The 24,244-nt window shown below is 39.3% G+C and overlaps 2 protein-coding genes across 2 annotated transcripts in view; one reads left to right on the top strand and one right to left on the bottom strand.

Moving 5' to 3' along the window:
- Window positions 1-24,244, top strand: part of LOC108945033 (uncharacterized) — an 84,499-nt gene that overhangs the window by 4,017 nt on the left and 56,238 nt on the right. The window lies entirely within an intron of this gene.
- On the bottom strand, window positions 559-3,850 carry LOC117276629 (uncharacterized). Its single transcript, XM_070180626.1, has 3 exons — window positions 3,752-3,850; window positions 956-1,318; window positions 559-849 (listed from the first exon to the last, which is right to left on the bottom strand). Exons 1-3 carry the CDS (start codon window positions 3,848-3,850, stop codon window positions 559-561), a joined length of 753 nt encoding a protein of 250 aa, XP_070036727.1.

Raw genomic sequence — 24,244 nt, 5'->3', positions numbered from 1 at the left:
TGTTGGTGGCTTCTACAGCTCCACTCATCTATGGTTTGTATATAGTGGAATTGCGATGCTTGCTCTTAAATGTTTCGCACATGGCTTGCATCAGATCACTGTTTAGGTTGGTGACATTGTCAGTGATAGTTGACTTAGGTACCCCCGAATCGGCAGACAATATGATCTCGAACAAAATCTGCTATGACCTTCTTTGTCACGGCTTTGTAGGAGGCAGCTTCGACCCATTTGGTGAAGTAATCAATGGCTATCAGGATGAACCCGTATTCATTGGAGGCAGCAGGCTCGATTGGGCCGATGACATCCATGCCCAAGCGACAAAAGGCAGAGGCGAGCTTGTCACATTTAGTTCATTGGGTGGAACCCGTATCATGTCAGCATATACCTGACACTGGTAATATTTTTGCACATACTTGATGCAGTCAGTCTCTATAGTCATCCATAAGTATCCCTCCCTTAATATCTTCTTGACTAGAACAAACCCGTTCATATGGGATCCACACGTCCCGGCATGTATTTCTTCAAGCAGTTTGGATGCTTCTTTGGCATCCACACATCTTAACAATCCGATATCAGGATTCCTTCGGTATAGAATTCCTCCACTCCAAAAGAAATGGTTTGCCAATCTCCGTAATGTGCGCTTTTGAGTGTGTGTAGAACTTTTCGATAATTTCCCTTTTCCAGATACTCCTTGATATCGTGAAACCATGGATTCCCATCAAATTCTTCTTCAACATGGGCACAGTAGGCAGGCTGCTTACAGATCTCTATTGGGATGGGGTTAATATAATTCTTATCTGGATGTTGCATCATGGAAAACAAGGTGGCCAATGAGTCTGTGAACTCGTTCTAAATCAGGGGAACATGCTTGAATTCTATCTTTGTGAATCTCTTCATCTACACAATGCAAGTATGGTAGTATTTTGGTATTCTTGGTGGCACATTCTCCGAGTACCTGATGTATCAACAGGTCTGAATCTCCGATTACCAATATTTCTTGGATGTTCATGTCAATGGCCAACCTAAGCCCAAAAATGCAAGCCTCATATTCTGCCATATTGTTAGTGAATGTGAATCTGAGCTTGGCAAATGCCAGATAGTGTTGGCCGATTTTCGATACCAGAACAGCTCCGATGCCTACTCCCTTGAACTTTGTGGCTCTGTCAAAGAACATTCCCCAATAATCATAAGCTTCGGTGATATCTTCCCATATTAAAGATACCTCCTCATCGGGAAAATATGTCTTCAATGGTTTGTACTCTCCACCCACAGGGTTTTCTGCCAGGTGATTGGCCAATGCTTGCCCGTTGACTACCTTCTATGTCACATAAATGATGTCGAACTCACTCAAAAGTATCTGCCACTTTGCCAACATGCCAGTAGGCATAGGTTTCTAAAAATTATATTTTAGGGGATCCATTCTTCATATGAGGTATGTGGTGTATGCGCAGAAATAGTGCCTCAGTGTTTGGGCTATCCATGTCTGCGCGCAGCAAGTACGCTCCAATAAAGAGTACTGAGCTTCATAGGGTGTGAAATGCTTACTCAAATAGTATATGGCTTGCTCTTTCCTTTCGGTCTTGTCATGTTGTCCCAAGACACGTCCAAATGCTCCGTCCAACATGGATAAGTATAGCAATAGAGGTCTCCCGGGCTCCGGCGGGACCAGCACAGGAGGCTTGGATAGGTACTCCTTGATTTTATCGAAAGCATTTTGACATTCCATAGTCCAACTTATTACAGCATCCATCCTTAACATCTTAAAGATTGGTTCACACATTACTGCCGATTGAGCTATGAAATGGCTGATGTAGTTAAGACAGTCCAAGAAGCTCATCACATCTTTTTTGTTCTTAGTTAACGGCAAATCTTGGATGGCTTTGATCTTTGATGGATCCAGCTTAGTCCCTCAGCGAATGACAATGAAACCTAGTAGCTTCCTAGCAGGGACCCCAAAGGTGCATTTTGCGGGGTTCAGCTTTAGGTTGTATCTCCATAGGAGGTCGAAGAACTTTCTCAGATCTGCTATGTGATTTAAGCTCTTCTTGGGTTTGATGATGGCATCATCCAAATAAACCTCAATCTCTTTATGTATCATATCATGAAAAAGTGTAGTCATGGCCCTCATGTAAGTAGCTCCAGCATTCTTTAAACCAAACGTCATCATCTTATAGCAGTACACACCCCACGGCCTGATGAAGGTTATTTTCTTTGTGTCTCTTTCATCCATCTAGATCCGGTGGTATCCAGCGAAACAATCGACAAATGACTGGAGCTCATGCTTGGCGCAGTTGTCAATCAAGATATGTACATTTGGCAGCACAAAATCATCCTTGGGACTTGCTTAGTTTAGATCTTTATTGTCAACGCATACCCTGACCTTCCCATCTTTCTTTGGTGCGGGTAGGATATTGGCTAACTAGGTCGGATACTCGACCACTCGAAGGACCTTGGCATTGATATGCTTGGTAACCTCCTCTTTTATCTTCAAACGCATATCTGGCTCGAATTTCCTGAGTTTCTGCTTCACTGGTGGACACATTGGGTTGGTAGGTAGCTTGTGGGCTACTATGGATATGCTTAACCCTGTCATGTTGTCATAGGATCAGGAAAAGATGTCTTCATATTCTTTCAAAAGTTTGATGTATTTTTCTTTGTCTGATAGTGTTAGGTGGATATTAATGCGGGTCTCTTTGACTATTTCGGAATCCCCCAAATTAACCGCTTCAATTTCCTCTAAGTTCAACTTGGGTTTGTTCTCAAAATCCTCTACTTATCGGACGATTTCCTTAGGTATTATATCATTCTCCCATTCCTCTGAATCACTCTCATTGTGTTGTGTTGTCTCATTACATGTCACAGTTGTAGATTCAACATAATAGAAAATACTTATGTTGAAAAGAACGCAAAGATAATAACAGAAATAAATGAAGAGAAATAATGCATTAATTTAAAACATAAATGTCAAAGTAAACATGACTCGATGTCTCGAGTATTCTTTTCAAAATAATAATACTGAATGTCTTAAATGCTAGAAAAAAAAAATCATACTAGTCTGTCAAAGCTACCCAGGTGCTCGACAAGCCCGGGACGGTGTAGCAGTCCAATTCCCTAGAACATCTCCATCTCCTGCCATCTGAATGGTGAGATCCTCCGCCTCCTCTCCCAAAATCACATTTCAATCCATGTCTTCTTCAGTTAGGAACAGACTTTTTATACCAGCTAGGATCTCATCTTCTTCAGAACCTCAAATCACATCGGCCTTGTAAAATTTCTGGTACAATGATGGTATGGGTATAGGCAATGGATAGTAGAAATCGTTCCATGGAGCCGTCCAATTCTGATGTTCATGAATGGTGTATTCATACCCAAGACCAAAGGTAGTATTTTCTGGCTCTTTGGTCATATCAGTTTTGTTATCCCTTGAATCTTAGGGTCGAAACCTTGGCCAAGCTCGTACCCTAGCCAAAGTAACATGCTCAACACTTTTTCACTCCACCATCAGCCCTACTCAACTGTGATTACATGTTCAATGTTGTGGAATATCTCTCCTCCTAGCTTCCTCTTGCTTTCAACTACTGGTACAGTCTAGTTTGGTATAAATAGGATTGTTGTCATCTCCATGAATGACCACCTCCTGGTGATTCCACTTGAATTTCACAGCCTGATACAGAGTGGATGAAAATGCCTCGGCCATATGTATCCATGGTCGTCCTAGCAGCAGGTTGTAAGTGGAAGAGATGTCTAATACCTGAAACTCAACATCAAACACAGTTGGACCTATCTTCAAACTCAAATGGATTTCTCCAATTGTAGCTCTTTGTGATCCATCAAATGCTTTCACGCTCATGCTCCCCAGCCATATTTTAGGTATACCTATACCCAACCTCATCAATGTGGTCAGAGGGCAGATATTCAGACTCGAACCTCCATCGATCAAGACCGAGCGATGATCTTGTTTTCATATTGCATAGTAATGTGCAGTTCCTGGTTGTGACTCAAAGCTTCCGGTGGCAACTCATCTTCATGGAAAGTGATTTCATGTATTTCCAGTGTTTCTCCCACCATATTTTCCATCTCTCCACTAGTCATGCCAACAGGTACATAAGCATCACTCAACACCTTTATCAAGGCATTCTTGTGTGCATCTGAATTTTGTAGCAGCGATAGAATAGATATTTGGGCTGGGTTTTGTTCAACTGATCAACAACAGAATATTCCTTAGCTTGTACTTTCCTCCATAAATCATCAGTACATGTTTCCACAGCAGGTGGTTTCAGTGCAGTTTCCTTACTTGACCCTACGTGAGCAAGATTCTCCTATGTATGCACTTTTCCTGTTCTAATCATCCCTTGAGCGACGCCCGCTTCTTCCACCTTGGCCTTTACTTTTCTTCTTCCTTCAGCCACATAGTCCCATGGAACAACATTAGATCGGTAAGTCGGTGATGGAGCTACTATCACAGTGAACGGTGGCCTAGGTATAGCTACTTCGCCTTCAAAAGGTGTATTGTCCTGTACCACAACTGGTGAGGGCATTACAGGCGGATACCACATCGGTGTCTCCTTCCCGAATAAGACCAATAGACCCTTCCTGGTCCCATTCCTCATTAGTCTCAATCATGTTTACTCCCTTACCCCTGTGGTCGGGAATAGGGTTATTGCGAACATTGGGTGCAGACTCTTTCAACTATATTACTTTAGTATCAATCAGTGTTTGAATCTTATCCTTCAACATGCGACATTCCTCAATGGTGTGCCCTTTCATGCCAGAGTAATAGGCACAAGTTTTGTTGGGGTTGATCCACTGAGCTGAGTTTTCGATTGTAGTTGCGGGGATAGGGGTGATGTAACTGGCAGCTTTCAGCCTCTCATACAATTGGGCTATTAGTTCAACGAGAGGGGTGTATTGCCTGGGAGGTCTGCGGTCAAAGTTGGCTCGGGGTTTAGGGTAGTTCTGTCGGGTAGGTAACGGTGAGTGATAGTATGATGGGTGGGTATTGTAGGTATGGTAGGTGGTAACAGGATAATGGTATTTTGGGGGTGAGGGATGATATACTGATGGGGGTGTTTGATAGGTGAGGGGAGATTTTGGCCCATGGGCTACCATCACGGCACCCACTTCCTTCTTCTTTAAGATACCTCCAGACAGTAAAGCCTTATTAGTGGCCTGCAGAGTTTCAAAATTGGTGACCATGCCACTCTTGATACCTTCTTCAATTCTTTACCCTAGCTTAATGATGTCAGAGAATTTGTGGTTTTTTATGACCATCAACCTTTTATAGTACTGCGGGTCTTGAGCTCATATGAAGAACTTATTCATCTGTTCTTCCTCTAGTGGTAGCCTTACCTTAGCATACTCACGAAAGGTTTCTGTGAGTTTCTTCTTGATGTTCTGGATGTACAACACATCTAGAGCATTTTCTGTATTGAATCTAAACCTGTCCAAAAAATTGGATGCCATACTCACCCAGCTAGACCACTCTTCGAGATTTGACTGATATACCATGACAAGGCATCTCTTGTGAGACTTCGCATAAACAGCTTTATGCGGATTTGCTCGTTTTTACCCACACCTACGAGCTTGTCGCAATAAGTTCTCAAGTATGCTTTGGGATCACCAGTGCCATCAAACATCTCGAGTTTTGGAGGTCAGTAACCCTCGGGCAGTTCTACATTGGGTTGAATGCACAAGTCTTCATAGTTCAAGCCTTCAATACCCTTTCCTCCTTCGACACTTTGAACTCTTCTAGATAATTTCTTCAACTCCTCGGCCATGTTATTAATAAGCAGGTCCTTTTTAGTGGGTTGGGGTGTGTATAGGGTTTGTTACGGTGTGTATGGCGGGGCTTCCATGTATATGAGGTTGATTTGGTGGGTGCCAAGGATTTGGGGAAATTGATGATCATTAATGGATGCTTGGGATGTATCATGGGTAGGTTGTGGTGCATTTTGAGGAGAGGGGTAGGTGGCGGTTTGTGAGTATTGAGTTGCGTTGTGATGGTGCTGTTGTGGATCTTGGTGGAGGGTTCAGGTTTTGTGGGAGTGTGAGGTTGTGGTACTATTGAGTGGTATGGGGATTTTCTGGAGCTTGAGGTTGTGGATTCTGGGGTTGTCACAGATTTTGAGTATTGGTATTTTGGTGTTTGATATCGAGGACGTTGAAGGTGAGGGACAGGTTAGCGAGGTTACATACCTGCTCTAACTTACCTTGTAATTCTAGAATCTTTTGTTCTAAACACAGAATCAGCTCGTTCTGCCCCAGTGTGCTTCTCCATGCTTCTCCCATCTGAGATTTCCACATTCTTTGCCAAATGAGCATTGTCTTTCCTATTTCCACTCACGTTATCCATCTTCTCTTTACCTTTTTTTTATGTTGCTAGAAGGGGGATGAGGCAGAGGACCTCTAGATCTTGTATGGTACGTTGATGTTGCCAGAGTGCACGAGTCAACTTTTGGGAATGGGAATAATCATAAGAAAGAAAAACAAAAGGCAGTCAAGTCAGTAAGGTAAAAATAAAAGAGTCTTGCGGTATTTAAACAAATAGCATATAAAGCATTCAATAGTTCGCGTCCTAATTGACGTCGTTGTGCCCGAGGTAGGCCTAAGCGACAACTTGGAGAAATTTGTGCCTACATTGTTTCATCCCATTAACGCAAAATAAATCAAACCATTATATTACTAAAATGAAATAATGAAACGGAGTCACTAGTGGCGCAAGGCCTTATTACATCAATTCTAAAATGAAATCTAACTATAAACTATTAAAGGGAAATTTCCATGTCAATCAAAAGGTAGGCCATTGCTGGTTTTCCACCTTCATCATATCCCATACCCTGGTAGTCCCAGAGTCTCTTCCTCATTTTCCCCTTTAACTCCATCAATCCCTGCTCCAAATACTCCAACCTTTCTATTGCTTTGTTTGCTATTTATCTCCATTCTCTTATAGCTTCCATGTTTGTCTTGTGTTTCTTCATGTGCTTAGCTTCGGATTCAAAGACCCTCTTGCGCAACCTTTTGTATTTCACTTGAGCTTCAGCCTCTTCATCTATGATCTTTCCCTTTATCTTGATACCCGATTTGACATCTCCAGCTATGTCATCTTCCAGCCACGAAAGGTAGTAGTACATATGTCCACGAAAGCAACATATAGGAAAGATATGCATAAAGAGGCATGTATACAAGTACGGAACCAGCATATAGGAAGATATGCAGTAAAATCATGTATAAACCCAAGGAATTTGCATATAGAGAAGATATACAAAAACCCAACGCTGCTTAGCTTTCCACGAGTGTGTGTACGTCAACAAGAAGAAACATGAGAGGAAGGACCTAGGGGGATGGATCCTTATCCACACACTGCACGGACAACTCACGTGCCATAACAACCGCACGAAAAATCATGTACCACAATCAACTCAACCCGCACAGACAACTCACGTGTTGTCAAACCAGTCTAGAACATAGAAAGCATATACAAAACTACATGTATACAGTTAATAAACATCGAATCAAGTACTCTTGGACTGATAAAATGATATGTTAAATTGTATGCATGTGCAAAGTGTACAATTACAGCTTAGATTAGGCGGATATGTCACGACCCAAACCGATGGGCCGCAACGGACACCCGGTGCCTTACTCAACCGAGTACCAACGTTACATATCCTTCTTATCGTATTTCATTGGCAAATGGGCCAAACGGGCCATCATGGGCTAACCAGAATAAACATAAGAAAATACTCAATATAAGACGACCCAATCTGATATAAAAACTTATACACTTATACATTTGACATACGAGCCTATAAGACCAAAATAACCACTCGTACACTAAACATAGACCGACAAGGCCATACAATCTTTTACATACATGACATATGTCTACAAGCCTCTAAAAATACATAATTGTCATAAAGGTTGGGATAGAGCCCCACCATACCAAACAATACACATCTAAATTATACTGACCAAACAAGCAACTCTGAAGCAAATGAAGTGCACCAACATCTTCCGCTGGGCTGATGGCCTACTTGGAGCACTTATCAGGACCTGCGGGCATGAAACGTAGTGTCCCCAGGCAAAAGAGAATTGTCGCAAAAGACGTGTGTTGGAAGGATTGTCAAGAGAATCGGCTCAGGTATGTGAAGGCTATCCCTTCTTTATTTTTGGCATGATCCATACGAAACAAACGAAACGAGTAAACGCACAATTTTCATAAATGACTCTATTCATAGAAGTATTAGGGGTGTCTATGTTATTGATTCCCCATGTGAATTATTATTATATCTTCTGTTCATGGGTCTCAGAAAAATACGTATTTGATAAAGTTTATCCGAAAGGCATATTGATTTTATGACAATCCAAGAAATTTTATTAACGAAATTCTTATGCATTTCATGCATTTATACATGTACATTGACCCATGACCAGATGGCATTATGTACGCATATATTATATGTATATGGGATATGGGAAAAGGTTACGGCGTTATATACGCACCACCACATGATCAGCTGGTATACGTTGACGATTTGCCCATAGTGGCCGAGATGATATGATGGGATGCCCTCAGAGGGTTGATGATGTTATGAACGCATATACCTAAGCATGGTATGATATTTCTACACATATGCATGACATTGTAAGTATTAATGATTCACATAGTTATTCAGACATACATGTCGAGTCTTTTATTCCATGTTTTTCTCATGTCTATTGTTCACTGATTTTCATTCCTTACATACTCGGTACATTATTTGTACTGGCATCCCTTTTGCCTGGGGATGCTGCGTTTCATGCCCGTAGGTCCCGATAGACAGGTCGAGAGTCCTCCAAGTAGGCTACCAGCTCAGCAGAATATGTTGGTGCGCTCCATTGCTTCAGAGTTGCTTGTTTGTTCAGTATGATTTAGACGTGTATTGTTTGGTATGGCGGGGCTCTGTCCCGACCTTTATGACAATTATGTATTCTTATAGGCTTGTAGACAGATGTCATGTATGTAAAAGATTGTATGGCCTTGTCGGCCTATGTTCAGTGTACGAGTGGTTATTTTGGTCTTATAGGCCCATATGTCTTATGCATAAGTTGATATTTCATGTTGTATTCTACTTATCTCACGGCAGCCTCTCCAGCTTAGTTATCTATGATAGTATGATAAAAAAAGATATGTTATGTTGGTACTAGGTTGAGTAAGGTACCGGGTGCCCGTCACGGCCTATCGGTTTGGGTCGTGACAAAAGTGGTATCAGAGCAGTTCTATCCTAGAAAGTCTACAAGCGGTGTCTAGTAGAGTCTTGTTTATGGGTGTGTTGTGCACCATACTTATAAGCAGGAGGCTATAGGGCATTTAGGACTGTCACTCTTTTTTCTTACTCTAGATCGTGTGGTAGAGCTCAGTTGTAAGAACTCAATTTCCTAAACCCTATCTTATTCATAATACGATGATGCCTACATCCAGAAAGTCGATTGGTAAGAGATATAGTTGTGGAAGAGTTGAGTCAGAGGAACTTAATTTTGCATGATCCTTATGATGAGTAAATGTGAAGTATTCAGCAAAACATGTGTGTAAGCTTCTTGATAAGGAGCCTTAAGGTAAGAATATCTACCCATATGGTGAAAAGCAATGAGAGATTCAGGAGGTAGATATAAGTTTCAACAAGAAAAAGAAGCAAGGTGAAAAAAGGTACGAGGTACCCAGCTAATGAAGATTATCAGTATTTACAATTCTGGCTGAGGAATATAAGCCTTTTGAGTTACCTTCAACAATAACAGAGGTATGTACAATTGGCCACATCGATCTCAGTTATGCCCTATGGGAGCTAGCAGAAGTAGTATAAGAGAAGGCAGGATATCAAGATCTAGCTGGGGTTAGGGTAACCCAAAATGGTGGATGGATTGTTAGGGGTAGCTGACATTTCCGAAGGATATTGCAAATGTGCTAATAGATCTCCTTGTGAGACGCCCAGATGGTGCACTCTAAAATAGTACAGCTAAATATGAGTACTACAAAGATAGGCACAGGAAGCCTGGAAGGGATAAATATTATCTTAGTGTGGCTCCCGTTCCTAGTAGAGAGAGAATGTTAGGCAACCCGAAGAGCTAGTGGATGGAACAAGGAGAGCTAAAAGCAAAAGAGTGTTCTGTTGAAATTTTCAGAATAAAGTGATAAACAGAAATGCTAGCAGGGAAATAAGAAGATAATTAATGAAGCATTATGAGTAAGATGTGATACATGGATGACAACGGTAAATGACAGTATTACAGAGTCTATAGTCAAGTAAAGGAAGACGAGATGAGACATGCCTTGAGACAACAAAATAGTATAGGCCATAAAGTCATATCCTCATTTCGAGAAATAAGTTTGTGACTCCAACGTGATTACCAAAAGGAAAAGTTAGACCCCAGAGTAATAGAAATCAATATGGGCTAGTGAACAAGATAAACTAAACATGAATTAGAGACTGAGTGATCTGATAATAGTCGGCATCATGAGAATTTCATATTGTATTCTGGCGATAATAGAATGGACGACAGAAGAATAACCTTTACAGGTCATTCAGGAAGGCGCTTCCCTAAAGCAAGCAATGTGAGTAAAGTTAAGCTTAAGGGTCTGTGTGTGCCAGTTATACTAGGTGTCACCCTCGTGAGTAAGGAATTTTGTTATCCTTGATACAGAAGGATTTCTGTAAGGTAAGTAAGCAGTCGGCGATGATGTGAAAAGACACCAAGGATAAAAAGGTAAAACATCTATAGGAAGATCGTCGTAGTACTAAATCTTAATACTCCAATAAAGGGGGAGAATATGGAATGATGTGTCATTGAGTTAGAATTAAGTGGTTCTAGCAATTATGGAATGGTAAAGGAAGAATGCAATAAAAAAAATGAAAAAGGGATGAAATTGCAATTATCCAAAGCCTACAGATATGCTACGATTCCAGAACATTATGCAAACACGACGTCAAAGAGAGGAAGTAAGGGTTCCTGCCCGAGATGTTATTGATAGATAAGGAGCATGTGCGAGACGTAAGTTAAGATAAAAGAGATAACCCAAGAAGATTATATGGAATATAGATATGAGAATGGACCAACGAGTAATTAGCAGTTGATTCAGGAAGAGTCTAGTTATGGCTAGACAAGAGGGTACAAATAAATCAACAGATCATGCAAGATAAATGTATTGATCCCCAGCATAGGGAATTCAGTCTCGCAGATACGAGATCGCAATCGTTGAAAATAAAAAAAAAATTCAGATAGGAGTTGGGATAGTAAAGGTACCATATGAGTGTTACGGAAATAAAAGAGAGTCCCACAAGGAAGACAGTCAAAATATCAGTTTAGAAGCAACCCTACAAGCACAAGGGCGTGGAGGTAAGTAACTATAGGTAATTATAGGTGAGGAAGGACATCAAAAATTCCATCGGGTATATGATGTGATAAGCTCACAGCTTTACAAGAATCATAGGATCCTCCCTAAGTAATACAATGAAAGACTACTTGAGAAAATAAGGAAGAAGGTTTCAACCTAAGCACAATGACCGAAAGAGGAAATGGTCTTATAACAACAGTCTCACAACAACATTGTAAGCACTCTATAAGAAAGTGACACCTATCGTGGCTAATGAACAGGGAGTAAAACCAAAAGTAATATTCGAGATCATATGAGTTGCACGAAAACTCCGGCATGCAACAAGGAGGCAGAAAGACCAGGAAAAGTAATAGCTTACATTTCAACAAAGCTGAGAAGGAACGAAAAGAATTATTCGATTAGTGATCCAGAGTGAGTTACGTTATGAATGCATTTTAAATTTTAGAGTATTATCCATGCAGTATATATGTTGACAATCATACAGCTGTAGAAGACTCTGGTATAAGTTAAAATAAAGAATTGAGTCCCGGTCATAGACAAGGGATTGAATTGTTAGATGATGGTATCACGGATATTCTATAGCGGCTATGAAAGACTAAAGTAATAACTAATACCAGGAGCCGCAGATCGGAAGATAGCTTAAGCCTACATAAAGGTTAGTCAGAGGGAAGAGGAAACTAAAGAGTTACATCAACTAAGTAAATCAGGAGTCCGATTATTAGACCCAAAAAATTATAGACATCATGATTGAGAACATAGCAGAATTACTCTAAATATCATAGGTACAAGAGAGATAGTACAACAACCATATTCTATAATGGCTCTACGATAAAGCCAATTAGAAGAGCACCAGCCTCATAAGAAGTCAGTATGAAGCTCCCACCAGATTGTATATGCACCAGAGGTGCAAGTGTTATAATAGAGCTTCAAATTGTAGATGTGAATTATACCTATGTGGAAGGGAGGTCATAAAAGAGATAGAAGATGTAAGGCGAAATTTTAAGGTAAGTAAGGTAAAGGTGAACAACGTACGAGATACTCAAATGTAGAAGGTTGTGAATAGTCCATACTTCAGATAGAAGGCCAGAAACGCTGAGACTCAGTATCCATGAATGATAACAGCATCGTCAGTGGCATATTTTCTGGCCTATGGTTTCTATGTATCAAGAGGTCTATTTAAAAGAATAAAGAAGAGTTGGAGACGATGTGATGTCTCGCTTGATGTTCCAAAATGACATAAGGAAATCTATGGTGCAAGCAAGTTGAAGGAAGGTTGTGAATAGTATAAATAGATATGTATAGGTCATAAGCTAAAGTATAGTAAAGCGACAAGGTTTTATGACAGGAGTAAGGATAGAAAGGGTGAGTGAGAAGGTGACGAGAATGGATAAGTCCTCTGGATTAAGCCCATGTAAACAAGAGAGCTAATGGTTTCTCTAAGTTATAGAAAGTTCAGTGTAGCCTGAATGAACTCAAAGGAATCTAAGTCTAATAGCATTTAGAAGAGATGGAATGCTGCCTGGTAGTAGAATAAGGGTGTAATTGTGATAGACAAAGGATGACGTTTGGGCCTTCAATTGAGTAATGACTTGAAGAGGATTTCATGAATTGTACGGGATTAAAATACCCATGTAAAGTGAATCACATTGGGATGCTATAAAATACGATTATTGAAGTACAGTATCACCGCTAAATAGATCAGGAAAATCACTTCAAATATTCCTCGATGCAACGTAAGCCCGGGTGACAATGTAATTACATAAGAGGTTTCAAGTTATCACTAGTAGATTGCAGATTTACATTAAGGTGAATCAACAATGGATGGACAAAAGTCACAAAATATGAGGTGATATTAGGCCGTCATTCTTAAGATGAATAGTAATGAGGAAGCATTAAAGGACATAGATTTATACATATGGGATAAAGCAACGAAACATAACCTGGAGTTTGGTAGCAGACCTCAGTAACGATAAATTGAGATGTAGCAATATTCGTAAGTTCGACAAAGTACCGAGCGAAGAACTTCAGTATACCTATAGATGCCCATAGGGATACCTTATCAAGCTCTTTATATGTTTACAAAGTGAGGCCTAGAGATTGGCTAAAAGCCCAAGGAAAAAGGAAAGAAGTGTCGCATAGGCACACTTACAAGGTCAGTGTCGTACAGGCTGCATGACCGAAGGTAGCAACAGTTACGAGATTGAAAGGATTCCGACCACAAGTCATGGTGTGAGAAAGAGACCTAAATGGGGGAATGCCTTGGCCATTGGATTTATTCACAGAACAGTTGCCTAGATGGCAAGGACAATATTAAAACCATTCGTAAGAGCTATTAGTGCACCAATCAACATTCGAGGATGAATGTTCCAAAGGGGAGAATGATGTTATAGCCCATGTTTTCGTACGTGAAAGTACGCCATAAGTAAATTGATAAAAGCTCAGAAATGAGACATACATCCCGTATTTTCGTACGTTAAAGTTTCGTCATAAGTTAATCGACATAAGTTCGGGAATGAAATTATTTTGAGATTTTAAGCATTATGCTATTTCAAACACGTGATAAGTAAATTCGTGAAAGTAAGAGGGTAAACGAATCAAAGAAAATGAGTTTCGTTGAAGGTTGTTGGTGTGGGATAAAATACGGTCTGAGCTAAAATACCCGATATTTGTAGACTAGTACCATACAAGGTACCACATGGCCATGATAGTAAGGTGTACAAGGTATGTTAAAAGTGAGTAGTATTTTAAGTAAGTTGAGATAATTCTTAATTATTGGGTAATGGGATATTACCTAATTAATTAGAAAATTATGTGAATAATTGGATAATTAATAATTTTTAGTGGGAGATTAATTAAAATCTTTGGATAATCAAAGATTTTGGAGAACTTAACCCCCCCAAAAACGTGGCAGCACCCCCTTCCCACCTAAATGACTCTTAATAAAGAGTGAAAGGTGGCACATTTTAAGGAATAAATATGACACAAGCCTTGAAAGGTGGGGCCACACCACCAAGACTAAGATTCATTCTCCAATTCAAAAATGAAGGTGTATTATAACCAAAAAAAAGGCTTCAGCAAGATAACTTCATGAGCAACGTGAGCTTTCATCTTTCAATAACGTGAGCTTTCATAAATCAATAACGTGAGCTTTCAAGAATTCAGTAGCGTGAGCTTTTATGGATCTTCAAGAATTTAAAAACGTGAGATTTCATACGAAGTTATACTACGTAATAGCAATGGGATTTTGCAATTCTAAGGGAGTACGGTGCAATCCTTCTCAAGAATATCATACGGATTATTTCCCTACTTCGATCTGCCGTTACGTGATTTGTCGCAAAAGATGTGTGTTGGAAGGATTATCAAGAGAATCGGCTTAGGTATGTTAAGGCTATCCCTTATTTCTTTTTGGCATGATCTATACGACACGAACGAAACGAGCAAATGGACAACTTCCATAAATGACTCTATTCATAGATATACTAGGGGTGTCTATGTTATTGATTCCCCATGTGAATTATTATTATATCTTCTTTTCATGGGTCTCAAAAAAATACGTATTTGATAAAGTTTATCCTAAAGGCAAATAAATTTTATGATATTTCGAGAAATTTTATTAACGAAATTCTTATGCATTTCATGCATTTATACATGTACATTGGCCCATGACCAGATGGCATTATATACGCGTATATTATATATATATGGGATATGGGAAAAGGTTACGACGTTATATACGCACCACCACCAGATCAGCTAGTATACGTTGACAATTTGCCCACAGTGACTGACCAGGTGGTAGTGCGTATAAAACGCCGTAACCTTTTTCCATTTCCCATATACATATATATACGCGTATATAACACCATCTGGTCATGGGCCAATATACATGTATAAATACATGAAATGCATAAGAAATACGTTAATAAGATTTTTCGGAATATCATAAAAATAATATGTCTGTCGGATAAACTTTATCAAATACATATTTTTGTGAGACCCATGAACAGAAGATATAATAATAATTCACATGGGGAATCAAGAATATAGACACCCCTAGTATATCTATGAATAGTCATTTATGGAAGTTGTCCATTTGCTCGTTTCGTTCGTGTCGTATAGATCATGCCAAAAAGAAAGAAGGGATAGCCTTAACATACCTGGACCGATCCTCTTGACGATCCCTCTAACACATGTCTTTTGCGAAAACACGTAACGACAGATCGAAGTAGGAAAAAATCCGTATGATGTTCTTGAGAAAAATTATACCGTACTCTCTTAAAATTGCAAATCCCATTGCTATTACATTACATAGTCTCGTATGAATTTTGTTGAAGCAATTTGCCATAGCGGATCCGTATGATATCTTTCTTAAATGAATTTGATCAAAATCTTTCATGACCTTTCTTAAAGTGAATTACGTTGCCAAGATCCATAAGGAATTTTTGCTTGAATTCTTGTTGAAGCAGAATATCATGTTACTAAGTTTCCTACCATTTTTAATATAAGCACTCACGTTGCTCTTTCCATAATTTGTGAATTTGAGAGCCTTTTATGGCTTAGCCAAGAGTTCCTTTCAAGGTGCCACCTAGCCAAATAAAATACTTAGTCACCTTAAGCTTGATGAAAGCTTTACACATGCTACCACGTTGGGAGCATTTAACCTTATCCAAATTATGCTTAATTAATTAGGTAATATCCCATTACCCAATAATTAATCAATTACCCACATAATTATGAATTATCTCAAATTACTTAAAATACTACTCACTTTCAACACACTTTATATACCTTACTATCATGGTCGTGTGGTACCTTGTATGGCACTAGTCCATAAATATGGGGTATTGTAGCTTGGACCGTATTTTATCTCAAAATGTCAAACTTCGACGAAATTCATTTTCTTCGATTTGCTTGCCCTCTCACCTTCACGAATTTACTCATCACTTATTTGAAATAGCATAATGCTTATAATCTCAAAATAATCTCGTCCCCGAACTTACGTCGATTAACTTACGACGAAACTTTAACTTATAAAAATCCGGGATGTAACATCTCATTTCCGAGCTTATATCAATTTGCTTATGGCGTACTTTTACGTACGAAAATATGGGGTGTAACATCATCCCCCCTTGGAACATTCGTCCTCGAATGTTGACTGATGCACTTATCATTATTATAACCTATAGCTCTTGCGAATTCTTTAGTACTCTCCTTATCATCTAGGCAACTGTTCTATGAATAAATCCAAAGGCCAGGGCATTCCCCCCTTTAGGCCTCTTTCTCACACCACGACTTGTGGTCGGAATCCTTCCAATCTCGTAACTGTTGCTACCTTCTATCATGCAGCCTGTACGACTCTTGACCTTGTAAGTGCACCTATGCAACTCTTCTGGCCTAGCTGATCGGGTGGAGATCAGATGCCATGTTGCGCACATGGTGGTACTACTCTTGGTAACAACTTTCTTTCGCATCACCTGTCAAACCACATTATCCGTGGGGAGATGGCCTAGCCGATCGGGCGTGATCGGACTCCGTGCTAACAAAGACGGTGGTATATCGGTGCTAATGATCTCCCAACCAAAATTATGTATGAAGTTTGTATTTTGAAAATTATTATATTTTAACTAGACATTTGGATATTGTTGATTGTGACTTTCTGTTTCTATGTGTTGCCTTTTCTTATATGGGCATTCTATTTTGAAAGAGGATTTTTAGCTATACATACTAGTGCTATTCGACAGTACTAACGTCCCTTTTGCCGGGGGTGCTGCATCTTTAATGGATGCAAGTGGTTCTACAGCAGGCGACATTGATCAGTGATAGCAGTACACTCTTTTCAGCTGATTTGGTGAGCCCCACTTCATTTCGGGGTCATGTATCTTTTGTTTCTCATGTACTGTGTTTTGAGGTATAGCCGGGGCCTTGTTGCCGGTATTTCCATATTACTCTTCTATTGTACTTAGAGGCTCCGTAGACAGATTGTGAGTTATGGTTGATGTTGGGAATTGAACTAGAAATGTTGGTACTTAGAAATTAGGTTTTTCATTAATTCTATAAACTCGTAATATTTTGGAATTTATAAATGAAGTTGCTGATGGGAATGAAATGGAAGTTATTAATGAAATCTTTTCAGTGTTGATTAATGGAGTACATCTCCTCTTTATTGATGGATGAGTTTGGGTAGAAGAAAATCTAAGAGGCTTGCTCGGCCGGGTTCTCTCGGTTGAGCGCCGGCCGCGCTCTCCGAGTTTGGGGCGTGACAATAGCATCCCAATGTGATTTACCTTACATGGGTATTTTAATCCTATACAATTCATGAAATCATTACCCAAACATCATCCTTTATCTTTCACAATTACACCCTCATTCTACTACTAGGGTAGCATTCCATCTCTTCTGTATGTTATTAGTCTTAGACTCCTTTAAGTTCATTCAGGTTATACTGAGCTTTTTATAACTTAAAGAACCCATCAGCTCTCTTGTTTTCATGGACTTAATCCCAAGAACTTATCCATTCTCGTCACCTTCTCACTCACCTTTTCTTATCCTTACTCCTGTCTTCCAAAAACCTTGTCGCTCTTATACTACTTGAAATCTTCCTTCAACTTGCTTGCATCATAAAAATTTCCTTATGTTATTCTGGGACATCAAGCGAGATATCACATCGTCTCTAACTCTTCTTTACTCTCTCTCGATACCTAGAAACCATAGGCTGGAAGATATGTCACTGACGACCCCGCTACCATTCCTGGATACTGAATCCCAGTGCTTCTAACCTTCTATTTGCAGTATGGATTATTCGCAACCTTCTGCATTTGAGTATCCCGTACGTTGTTCACCTTTGCCTTACTTACCTTAAAATCCCGCCTCACATCTTCTATCTTTTTTATGACCTCCCTTCCACATAGGTATAATTCACATCCACAACTTGAAGCTCTATCATAACACTTGCACCTCTGATATTAAGGGTGATTCTGCAATGTTCTCAATCATGATGTCTAAAATTTTCTGGGTCCAATAATCAGACTCCTGATTTGCTTCGTTGATATAACTCTTTAGTTTCCTCTTCCTTCTGATCATCCTTTGTGTAGGCTTAAGCTATCTTCCGATCTGCGGCTTCTGGTATTAGTTATTACTTTAATCTTTCATAGCCACTATGGAATATCCGTGATACCATCATCTAACAATTCAATCCCTTGTCTATGACCTGGACTCAATTCTTTCTTTTAACTTATACCAGAGTCTTCTACAGCTATATGATTGTCAACATATATGCTGCATGAATAATACTCTGAACTCTTAAGTGCGTTCATAACGTAACTAACTCTGGATCATTAATCGAATAATTCTTTTCGTTCCTTCTCAGATTTCTTTAAACGCAAGACAATACTTTTCCTTGTCTTTCTGCCCCCTTGTTGCGTGCATACTTAGCTTATCTTAGTTCCCATGCATGTTGGAATTCCATACCACTCATATGATCTTGAATATCACTTCTGATTTTACTTCCCATTTGTTAGCCACGGTAGGTGCCACTTTCTTATGGAGTACATACAATGTCATTGTGAGACTATTGTTATAAGACCATCCCCTCTTTAGGTCACTGAGCTTAGGTTGAAGGCTTCTTCCTTATTTGCTTAGCAAATCTTTTGTTGTAGTACTTAGGGATACCTTCTGGACCTAGTCAAGTTACGAGCTTATTACATCGTATACCCAATGGAATTCTTGATGTTCGTACCCACCTATAAATTCCTTAGTTACTTACCTCCACACTTATGTGCTTGTACGGTTGCTCCTGAACTGAAGTTTTGAATGCCTTCCCAGTGGCACTCTCTTTTATTCATGTAATACTCATATGGTACCTTTAACTACCCCAACTCCTATCTGAATATTTCTCAAGTATTACAATGACATTACTGCGAGGCCGAATTCACTATGTTGGGTTTTACTATGTTTATCTTGCACGATCTGTTGAATCGTCTGTAACTTCCTATCTAGCCATAACTAGGCTCTTCCTGAATCAACTACCAACTACTCGTTGGCCCATTCTCATGTCAATGTTCCGCGTAATCTTTCTTGGGTTATTTTCTTTGTCTTAACTTACCTTTTGCATTGGCTCCTTATTTACCAATAACGTCTCGGGCAGGAATCCTTACTTCCTTTCCTTGACGTCTTGTTTGCATAATGTTCTAGAATCGTAGCCTATCTGTAGGCTTTGAATAAGTGCAATCTCATCCCTTTTTCATTTTTGTCGCATTCTTCCTTTACCATTCCATAGTTACTAGAACCACTTAATTCTGATTTTATGCCACATCACTTCATATTCCCCCTTTAGGGGAGTACTAAGAGTTAGAGCTACGACGATTTACCTATAGATGTTTTACCTCTTCATCTTCAGAGTCTTTTCACATCATCGATGACCCTTACTCGCCTTGCGGTAATACTTAGGTACCAAGGATAACAAAATTCCTTACTCGCGAGGGTGACAATTAGTATAACTGGCACAGTCCCTTAAGCTTAACTTTTCTCACATTGCTTGCTTTAGGGAAGCGTCTTCCTGAAGTGACCATTCTCTGAATTTCTCATGAATCTTCTTCCATTGTCCATTCTATTATCGTCGGAATGAAATCTGAAATTCTCATGATGCTGACTATTATCCAATCACTCAGTCCCTAGTTCATGTTTAATTTATCTTGTTCATCAGTCCATGCTGATTTCTTATAATTCTGGGGTCTAATATTTCCTTTTTGGTAATCACGTTGGAGTCACGAACTTATTTCTTGAAATGAGGATATGACTTTATGGCCTGTACTCTTTTGTTATCTCAGGGACTGTCACCTATCATCCTTTCCTTCACTTGACTATAGACTCTGTAATACTGTCATCTTTTTGATCTACCATTATCATCCATGAATCACATTCTTTTGCTTTTAGCTCCCCTTTACTCCATCCATTGGCTCTTGGGGTTGCTTAACATTCTCGCTCTACTAGGGGATGCGAGCCACACTAAGGTAATATTTATCCCTTCCATGCTTTCAGTGCCTATCTTCTGAATTGTTTTGATCATGGTACTATACACATCTAATTGTAATATTCTAGAGTACACCATCTGGGTGCCTCACAAGGAGATCTATTAGCACCTTTGTAATATCCTTCGAAAATGTCAACTAACACAAACAATCAATTCACCATTTTGGGTTACTCTAACCCTAGCCGGATCCTGATATCCTGTCCTTTTCTTAAACTACACCTGTTAGCCCCCAATAGGGTATAACTGAAATGGGTGTGGCCAAATTATACATACCTCTGTTATTGTTGAAGGTAACTCAAAAGGCTTACATTCATGTGCCTGAATTCTAAATACTGATAATCTTAATTAACTGGGCGCCTCATACCCTTCTTCATCTTGCTTCTTTTACTTGTTGAAACTTGTATCTATGTTCTGAATCTCTCACTGCCTTTCACCATAGGGGTGGATAGATATTTCTACCTTAAGGCTCCTCATCAAAAGGCTTACACGTCTTAGTACACACATGATCTACTGAAGACCTTACATTTACTCATCATAAGCATTATGCAAAATCGAGTCCCTCTCACTTAACTCTTTCACAGCCACATGCAATCTCTTACCAACCGTCTTTCTAGATGTAGGCATCGTCGTATTATGAATAAGATAGAGTTTAGGAAATTGAGTTCTTACAACTGAGCTCTACCACATGATCTAGAGTAAGAAGAAAGAGTGACAGTCCTAAATGCCCTGTAGCCTCCTGCTTATAAGTGTGGTGCACAACACACCCATAAACAAGACTCTACTAGACACGACTTGTAGACTCCCTAGGACAGACCTGCTCTGATACCACTTTTGTCACGACCCAAACCGATGGGCCGCGACGGGCACCCGGTGCCTTACTCAACCGAGTACCAACATTACATATCCTTCTTATCGTACTTTCATTGGCAAATGGGCCAAACGGGTCGTCATGGGCTAACCAGAATAAATATAAGGGAATAATCAATATAAGACAGCCCAATCTAATATAAAAACTTATACACTTATACATTTGAAATACGGACCTATAAGACCAAAATAACCACTCGTACACTGAACATAGGCCGACAAGGCCATACAATCTTTTACGTACATGACATTTGTCTACAAGCCTCTAAGAATACATAATTGTCATAAAGGTCAGGACAGAGCCCTGCCATACCAAACAATACACTCTAAATCATATTGACCAAACAAGCAACTCCGAAGCAAATGGAGCGCACCAACTTCTTCCGTTGAGCTAATAGCCTACTTGGAGGACTCTCGACCTGTCTATCGGGACCTGCGGGCATGAAACGCAGCGTCCCCAGGCAAAGGGGATGTCAGTACAAATAATGTACCGAGTATGTAAGGATTAAAAATCAGTAAACAATAGACATAAGAAAAATATGGAGTAAAAGACTCGACATGTATGTCTGAATAACTATGTGAATCATTAATACTTACAATGTCATGCATATGCGTAGAAATATCATACCATGCTTAGGTATATGTCATAACATCATCAAGCCTCTGAGGGCATCCCATCATATCATCTCGGCAACTGTGGGCAAAATCGTCAACGTATACCAGCTGATCAGGTGGTGGTGCGTATATAACGTCGTAACCTTTTTCCATATCCCATATACATATATATATATACGCGTATAAAATGCCATCTGGTCATGGGTCAATATACATGTATAAATGCATGAAATGCATAAGAAATACGTTAATAAGATTTCTCGGAATATCATAAAAATAATATGCCTGTCGGATAAACTTTATCAAATACGTATTTTTCTGAGACCCATGAAGAGAAGATATAATAATAATTCACATGGGGGATCAAGAATATAGACACCCCTAGTATATCTATGAATAGAGTCATTTATGGAAGTTGTGCATCTGCTCGTTTCGTTCGTGTCGTATAGATCATGCCAAAAAGAAAGAAGGGATAGCTTTAGCATACCTGGACCGATCCTCTTGACGATCCCTCTAACACATGTCTTTTGCGAAAACACGTAACGACAGATCGAAGTAGGGAAAAATCTTGTATGATGTTCTTGAGAAAAATTGTAATGTACTCTCTTAGAATTGCAAATCCCGTTGCTATTACATTACGTAGTCTCGTATGAATTTTGTTGAAGCAATTTGCCATAGCAGATCCGTATGATATCTTTCTTAAATGAATTTGATCAAAATCTTTCATGACCTTTCTTGAAGTGAATTATGTTGCCAAGATGCTTAAGAAAATTTTGCTTGAATTCTTGTTGAAGCAGAATGTCACGTTACTAAGTTGCCTACCATTTTTAATATAAGCACTCACGTTGCTCTTTCCATAATTTGTCAATTTGAGAGCCTTTTATGGCTTAGCCAAGAGTTAATTTCAAGGTGCCACCTAGCCAAATAAAATACTTAGTCACGTTAGGCTTGATGAAAGCTTTACACATGCTTCCACATTGGGAGCATTTAACCTTATCCAAATTATGCTTAATTAATTAGGTAATATCCCATTACCCAATAATTAACCAATTACCCACATAATTAAGAATTATCTCAAATTACTTTAAATACTACTTACTTTCAACATACTTTATATACCTTACTATCATGGTCATGTGGTACCTTATATGGCACTAGTCCATAAATACGGGGTATTGTAGCTTGGACCGTATTTTATCTCAAAATGTCAAACTTCGACGAAATTCATTTTCTTCGATTTGCTTGCCCTCTCACCTTCACGAATTTACTCATCACTTGTTTGAAATAGCATAATGCTTATAATCTCAAAATAATCTCATCCCCGAACTTACGTCGATTAACTTACGACGAAACCTTAACATATAAAAATGCGGGATGTAACATCTCATTTCCGAGTTTATATCAATTTACTTATGGCGTACTTTTACTTACGAAAACATGGGGCGTAACAGGATACGCCTCAAAATAGCGGTTATCATGTTTGAACATGAGATTAACCTACACATAATCTCTAACATGATCCACGAAGTTTCATAGTCGTACAACATGTAAATAAACATAGTAGAATCACAAATATTCAAATCAAGACATAATATAGCCTAAATACTACCCCGAATATGAATAAAACCTGGTGCACACACATAGGCTCAACCCCTCCCATGTACGCCACCCATAACACGTAGCCAACATAAATAACTCAGGCAAATAGTACCTCAATCAAGTTTAGGCAAGATACTTACCTCAAACAAGCCAAACACTACTCCAAAAACTCCTTCCCATGCGAATTGACCTCCGAACAGCTCGAATCTAGCCAAAAACAACTCAATAACATCAACAAATTCAAAGAAAACAATCCCAAACGATAAATCTTCAATCTTTACACAAATACACAAAGTCAACCCAGGCCCACACATCAGAAACTGAAAAAACTCACAAATTCCGAACACCCATTCCAATATGAGTCCAAATATACAATTTTCATCCAAAATCTACTCCAAATCGGGATTTAAATCTCAAATATACATTCTCCAAAATTTCTTACAAAACCCCAACCTCCTCCCATATATTTTATCAACCAAAAGCCAAAATCAATAATTCAATCACGAATAATAATCAATACAAGTTAAGAACACTTACCCAATCCAAGTGGGCAAAAATTTACTCAAAAATCATCCCAATCCGAGCTCCCAATCTAAAAATATGATAAAAGAGGCCATACCCTCAATTAAAATAACACTGCCGAGTGATTCCACTTTTACGGACACATATGCCTCTTTTGTGACTCCGCTTCTGCGGCAATATGCTCGCATATGGGAGATCACTAACATCCCCGATCCTCCACTTCTGCGAAGCAAAATCTCGCTTCT

This window comes from Nicotiana tomentosiformis, chromosome 7, assembly GCF_000390325.3.
Source record: "Nicotiana tomentosiformis chromosome 7, ASM39032v3, whole genome shotgun sequence".
Classification (NCBI taxonomy): Eukaryota; Viridiplantae; Streptophyta; class Magnoliopsida; order Solanales; family Solanaceae; genus Nicotiana; species Nicotiana tomentosiformis.
Note: the sequence above shows the minus strand (reverse complement) of the source record. Positions and strands in the feature narration are given on the sequence as shown.

What these genes read in the sequence shown, in the direction of transcription:
- LOC117276629 (XM_070180626.1), bottom strand. Translation starts at nt 3,850, where the DNA reads ATGAGCGTGAAAGCATTTGATGGATCACAAAGAGCTACAATTGGAGAA. An exon ending in TGTTTGATGTTGAGTTTCAG is followed by an intron (nt 1,319 to 3,751) that starts GTATTAGACATC and finishes TATGTGACATAG; the next exon opens with AAGGTAGTCAACGGGCAAGC. An exon ending in CAGACCTGTTGATACATCAG is followed by an intron (nt 850 to 955) that starts GTACTCGGAGAA and finishes CCCCTGATTTAG; the next exon opens with AACGAGTTCACAGACTCATT.